This window comes from Otolemur garnettii, unplaced genomic scaffold (assembly GCF_000181295.1).
Source record: "Otolemur garnettii isolate 467f Iridium unplaced genomic scaffold, OtoGar3 scaffold00091, whole genome shotgun sequence".
NCBI lineage: Eukaryota > Metazoa > Chordata > Mammalia > Primates > Galagidae > Otolemur > Otolemur garnettii.
In genome coordinates this window covers 4,899,816-4,906,489 of record NW_003852486.1, presented here as the reverse complement: position 1 = coordinate 4,906,489, position 6,674 = coordinate 4,899,816, and the positions used below count along the sequence as shown (strand labels likewise).

Here is a 6,674-nt window from a genome sequence, read left to right as displayed (position 1 = left end):
GTTTGGCGGGTCCGGGCTGGGGATTCGAACCCGCCACCTTAGGTGTACATGGCTGGCGCCTTAGCCGGTTGAGCTATAGGCGCCGAGCCCAAATTGTCACTTCTAAACCCCAACCCTAGCCCAACTCTTGAAGCAGCCACCATTTGGCTGTGTTTATATCTACTGTCTTCTTCATGTCTTTGCTTAATCCTCTTATTCTATTTTTGGCCTGTGAATGTACAAAAACAAAGTATTACTATATAAATGTCTGTGGCCTTGTCAGCACAGGTCTAGGTATAAAAGCCTAATTCCTTTTTTTGATGACAATGTTGATGCTCAGTCCTAGGGCCACATGCAAGATATATCTCTACAGAAGCCACCATGGTCTAGGGTCAAACTTTGGAGCAATCTAACTGCCCTAAGAACATGGAGGAATGGATTGGAGATATCACAGGTCCTCCTTCCTACCTTGATGTTCTGCTACTCTAAGATGATAAACAAAAGATGAATGGATGAGACAGTCTAGGCCTCCCCAACCCAGGTCTGGGAGTCTCTCAGGTGACGGTGGAGCCTCCCCATGCACTCCTTTTGCTCACTCACTTCTTTTTCTTTTTTTTTTTTTTTTGCAGTTTTTGGCTGGGCCTGGGTTTGAACCCGCCACCTCCAGCATATGGGGCCAGCACCCTACTCTTTGAGCCACAGGTGCTGCCCTGCTCACTTACTTCTTGTTGTCAGGGTCCTTCTCATTGATTTTCTCCAGCACATTAATTTCAAGTCGAGCTGCTTCTTTGTACTTCTCTACATTCTTAATTATCTTCAGGGCAACTCGAGCCCCACCCCTGTAGGTTGGCAAAAGACATTTTTGTTGGGTTCTCAAGAAAATGTCAAATTATGGCTTGGCACCCCATAGCACAGCAGTTGTGGCACCAGCCACATACACCAAAGCTGGTGGGTTCAAGCCCAGCTCTGGTTAGCTAAGTAACAATGACAACTGCAATAAAAATAGCTGGGCGTTGTGGTGGGCACCTGTAGTCCCAGCTACTTGGGAGGCTGAGGCAGGAGAATTGCTTAAGCCCAAGAATTTGAGGTTGCCATGAGCTGTGATGCCACAGCACTCTACAAAGGGTGACTTAGTGAGACTCTGTCTCAAAAGAAAAAAAAAGAAAATGTCAAATTAATCAGGTCTGCATGGGGATAAGAAATCCTGTCTTTGACTAATTAGTTAGCAAAAGCCACACATAGCCCTCACCACCTCTTTATGCCTAGCAGGTCTGGAGCAGTGAGGGGCCAATAGTTACCTGCGATGGTCGACACATTGTACAACTCGGCCAAAGGTCCCCTCTCCTAAGGTGCTTACAATTTCATCTGAAACGAAAGAAAGCAGGGTCGGGGAAAGGGAGGGAGAAAAGGTGGGGAATGAGCTAACTTGGAAGAAAAATAGGTACAGCAACCTGGGGTGAGGAGATGAAGGAAGGGGAACAGATACAGATGATTACAGGGGAAGAAAACCCCTGTGTGATTCCCACCACCTTTAACCCAGGGGCCGTGAGAGCTGGGAGTGGACAACAGAGGTCAATTCTCAACAGCAACTCAAACCACCCAGATAAACAACACCACTGAGAAAAGGCAAAAGAGGCTGTGACTTGGGTTGGCTTGGGATGTTAGGATGGCTATGGGACCATTACAGGCTATAGGATTGTTACGATTTGGCTTGTACATCGCTCTTGTAGCCAGTCCCCGACGTGGTAGATGAGGTGGCCCTCAGCGTCGTCCTCTACACTCTTGGCTCTCCGGCTGCTGTGCTGCTGTCGGGGGGCGGGGGGGATCGGAGCAAGCCAGGTGTCGGAGCGGGGGCCGGAGGGATGCGGGGTGGGTGGTGGAGGGGTCACCGGTCACAGGCGCCCAGCCAGGGGGGACAGACGATGATGGGGGACAGTGGAAGGGAATACGTCAGATGCAGTAAGGCGGATCGGTGTGAGAAGAGAGAGCGGCACACAATTCCAAGTCCCCAAACCCAAAACGGGAACAGGGAGAGGCACGGGCAGAGCAGAGAAGTGGTGTCGTTGCCAATGTTACCCACAACCCCATGCTCTACAAAATGCCCTTATGGGCAAGCACAGATCTCCCATTGCCCCCACCCAAGCCTGACTGATGAAGGGGCCACAGACCCCAGGGCTTGAGGGAAAAAGGCAGTTCACAAGTAAAGTCTGCATTAAAGAGTAGAAGCTGCTGAGGCAGAGGAGCTGCTCCCAATACAGTAAGCCCAGCATGCCAAGGATGGCACTGGGGATCACAAATGCTTCATGCCCATCCATTTCCAAAGAAGATGCCTAGGCCCTTGAAGAATCGGAGAGTTTCCAAGAGAGTTGACAGGCTTGATGCCCACCTCAATATTCATGCCCCAATGCTCAGCTGAGAACAAGGACACTTCCTACTTACCAGGGTCCTGCAGGACCTACAAAGTGGGGAGAAGGGTCTGGGCTAGCACTCACCGAAGAGGAGCAGCTGAATGTCCGGCTGCGCCTCCTCCGCCGTCTGTGCTTCCTTCTGCTACTGTGCTGACTGCGGTAACTGCTGTTCTCCCGCTGGTAGTCATAGGAATGCCGATAGTCTGTGTCATAGTAGGCCTCCCCTCGATCCCGGCTATAATCATTGCGTCTATAGCTGCCATAGTATCGCCTATCATATACCCTCCGATCTGATGAATGGTCATCATAGCTGCTGTTGGACAATAAATACATGTTAGGTGCATCTTTCAAGGCCAAATTCCCAGCCACACCATGTGACAAGGTGCTACCTCAGTGAAACAAAGAATAATACTAGGAAATTGCTTTAACAAACTCTAAAGGGACCAAAGACTAGACAACTAAGGTAAAAAAGCACAAAGGATTCTCACACCTGCATGTCACCAACACCCCTGAAAAGGTATCTGCAGAATCACTCTCTTGGGGTCAAAGAGACACTTTCTCAAGTGTTCCTGAATGAAATCCACCCATGCTTTAAACATCCCCAACCTGGCTAGGTGTGGTGGCTCACACCTGTAACCCTAACACTCTGGGAAGCCAAAGACAGAGGATCTCTTGGGCTTAGGAGTTCAAGACCAGCCGGAGCAAGAGTGAGATCCTGGGTGTGGTGGCGGGTGCCTGTAGTCCCAGCTACTTGGGAGACTGAGGCAGGAGGATTGCTTGAGCCCAGCAGTGTGAGCTATTATGATCCTGTGGTGACACTCTACCCAGGGACACAGAGGCTCTGTTCCAATTGTTCTCAACCTTCCTAATGCCGCAACCCTTTAATATAGTTCCTCATGTTGTGGTGACCTCCAACCATAAAATTATTTTCATTGCTACTTCATAACTGTAATTTTGCTCATGTTATGAATCATAATGTAAATATCTAATTTGCAGGATGGTCTTAGGCCACCCCCATGAAAGGGTCGTTCCACCCCCAAAGGGGTTGAGAACCGTTGCTCTGTCCTAAAATAAATAAACATAACCAACCCACCGTTTCCTCCCACTTAACATGCTAAGACAAGTGTTAAGGCATGCAAACCTAATTCCATCTTATCTGTCAGCTCATCAGTGGCCCCTAGATCCCGGTTCTTTGTACATCCATTTCCTCTGCCCAAAGACACTTCTGCCAACTCCTACTTATTTTCCATACAAGCTTAGATGTTATTCTCTGGTGACACTGTCTCTAAACTACACGTTCTGCTCTACCCTAAAGAAACCTGCTGAGTACCTTCTCAGTCTTTCACTACGTACTTCTGTTATGACAACCATTAACACTGCACCACAAATGGCTTATTCTGGCTCAGTGTCTGTAGCTTAAGTGGCTAAGGCGCCAGCCACATACACCAGAGATAGCAGGTTCGAATCTCAGCCCAAGCCAAACAACATTGACAACTGCAACCAAAAAATAGTTGGGCATTGTGGCAGGTGCCTATAGTCCCAGCTACTTGGGAGGCTAAGGCAAGAGAATTGCTGAAGCCCAGGAGTTGGAGGTTGCTATGAGCTGTGATGCCACAGCACTCTACCCAAGGCAACAACTTAAGGCTCTGTTTCAAAAAAAAAAAAAAAAAAAAGCCTTATGTTGTTATCTATTGAACATTACCTTCAGCCAGCTGTTTAGCACTATGCCCTCAGCAGATAACCAATAAATATTCACCTCCGGGAACGAACATGGTAGCTGTCTTCTCGCCGGCGACGTCGTGTCCGGTCACTACTACTAGACCAAGAGCGACTTCTTCGTCGCTTATGCTTTCGGCTTCCATAGTGTTCATGATAACTTCCCCGGCTGCCTCGCTCTGAGGAATGGTACCTTCGGGGATGAGGCATCTGGAAGGGAAAGAAAAGTGGAGATACTAGGAAAAGCTCTGAGTTTTCTGAAGATCCCTCCAAGAACTGGCTAGGCCAAAGATTAAAGTGCTTTCTGCACTTTGATTTCCACCTCTTCTAACTACTTACAACTTCTTCAGTCTTTCTCTGTACTTAACAATTCCTCTTTATTGGAGAATATACTCACTAACTCAGGTTGAAAACTCTAGAAGGCCCTCCCAAGCCCTCCTTACTGACCACTTAGTTCAGATGTGGGACACATCTCACTACAAGTAGAATAGATAGCGCTAAAATTCATTCTAAAATATAGGTATCTGTGCTATGCTGAGTTCCTCACGAGTCAGTAAAATAAAGCTTTAGTCTACATAGTTATGTTACAGTTATTAAAAGTATGTATTATAGCTTGGCACCCAGAGCTTAGTGATTACGGTGCCAGCCACATACATCTAGGCTGATGGGTTTGAAACCAGCCTAGGCCAGCTAAGCAAAAATGACAACTGCAACAAAAAATAGTTGGGCACTGTGGCAGGTGCCTGTCCCAGCTACTTGGGAGTCTGAGGCAAGAGAATTGCTAAGCCCAAGAGTTGGAGGTTGCTGTGAGCTGTGATGCCAGGACACTAGACATAGTGAGATTTTCTCTCCAAAAAAAAAAAAAGTGTATCTTATGGTTGGCCAGGTGTGTTAGCTCCCACCTGTAACTCCAGCATTCTAGGAGGCAGAGGAGGGAGGATCCCTTGAGCTCAGGAGTTGGAGACCAGTTTCAGCAGGAGCAAGACCCCACCTCCACTAAAAATGGAAAAATTAGCATGGCATGGTGGTGGGCACCTATAGTCCCAGGAGAATCACTGGAACCCAGGAGTTTGAGGTTGCTGTGAGCTAGGCTGAGGCCATGGCACTCTAGCCCAGGCATCAGAGGGAGACCTTGTCTCAAACAAACAAACAAAAAAACAGGATGTCTTATCTCCCCAACTAGACCTTTAATGTCCTGAAGGCAGGAATCCAGCTTGCCACATTTCTACATATACCAGGTAAACACAAAATACTATCACATTCCTGGATCTAGCCCCATGAACTATCTTAATCATCTCTCACATTTTTGGCCAAATGTCTCTTAAGAAGTTTTAATACACTAGGCCCCAAACTACAGTCAGATTCCCCTCTGGGCCCTCCCCTCTTATGCTTAGGAAGTAGAGAATAACTGGTTTTTAATTACTATCAGCCCTACTTGGCTGAGCGCTGGCCACCTTCCAGTTAATGGAATTGGAACGGCATGGTTCAGAATCCTTCAAGGAAAAAAAATCAGAGAGAAATCATTGTCATAATCCATGAAGATGAGAATAGGAAGGCAGAATGAAATGAAAACAGGCCCAGAACACAAGTCTGGGGGTGATGGTGAGCAAAAAGGTTTAATGACTTAAGACATCTGCCTTCCGTTTTGAGCCACTTCTTTCTTTCCAACCTCCTCAAATTGAGGCATGTGATGTTTGATCAGTCCTGGCCTGGGTCAGAATCCAAGAAGATGCAAGCGCAAGATGCTCCCAGGTAATGCAATCCTGATGAGCACAGCTCCGCAAATGCCATCTCACCACAGTGCCATTAAGTGCCTTTTCACCCAAATCATCTCTAGCTTGCCTTTCCCAACTTCTGCATCTTTCTCTTTCTTACTTAGAAAATCCAGAACTAACTTCTACAGTCAAACTCCTGCATGCTCCAAGTGACACGGTGGTGTCTTCCCCTCCCAAGCTCTGATTAGGCCCCTTGGTCCAACTTTGAAATTCCGCTCTCTGGCATCTCGGAACCACTCTGGTCCCTACACCCCTTTTCCTACTCTGGCTCCTCCCAAGGTGCCTACAGGTCTGCCCGGACACACCAAGGCAGGCGACCTCCTTCCCCTCGTCTCCCTACTTTGCCACTCTGCAGGTCTCAACCCCCTCTTCTCTTAATCTGCCCCCAGTCCCTTGCCCCTGATCCGATGCTATCCCTGTCCGCCCAGCGGTCGCCATCTTTCCGCTCGGCTCCGCCGCTAGCCAGCCCGCGCGCTCACCGTTCTGGCGGCGAGGCCCGTGCGCTTGTCCCACAGGAAGTCCGTGATGGCGGCGGCACTGCGGCCGGAGTCCCGGCACCCCCGCGGCGACGAAGTGCGGCTTCACCCCCCAACCCGAGACCCTGGGACCTCCCGCCCCGTTCCCAGGCTCCGCTCCAGTCCCGCCCGCCCCGGCTCAATCCCCGCCCTAAATTTCGCTCGGCGCCGCTCGCACCGCCCCCGCCCGGGGCCCGATCCCAGCTCGGTCTCCGGCTCTGGCCTCTCCGCTCCGCCGCCGCCGCCGCCGTGAGCGAGCACGTACGCACGCACGCACGACC

At 49.5% G+C, this 6,674-nt stretch overlaps 1 protein-coding gene across 6 annotated transcripts in view; it reads right to left on the bottom strand.

The window, feature by feature from the left end:
* CLK2 (CDC like kinase 2) overlaps positions 1 to 6,674 on the bottom strand; it is a 12,560-nt gene extending 5,886 nt beyond the window's left edge. Inside the window, exons 1-6 of one of the 6 annotated variants that reach the window (XM_003795288.3) lie at positions 6,358 to 6,674; positions 4,144 to 4,313; positions 2,472 to 2,700; positions 1,697 to 1,784; positions 1,278 to 1,344; positions 702 to 818 (exon numbers count right to left, since the gene is read on the bottom strand). In XM_003795288.3, the coding sequence (XP_003795336.1) occupies positions 702 to 818; positions 1,278 to 1,344; positions 1,697 to 1,784; positions 2,472 to 2,700; positions 4,144 to 4,313 (671 nt within the window). In that variant the 5' untranslated portion in view covers positions 6,358 to 6,674. Of the gene's footprint in view, positions 1 to 701; positions 819 to 1,277; positions 1,345 to 1,696; positions 1,785 to 2,471; positions 2,701 to 4,143; positions 4,314 to 6,357 lie in introns of those variants that run through there. The other 5 variants (XM_023516393.1, XM_023516394.1, XM_023516395.1 and 2 more) reach the window with 5 other exon arrangements.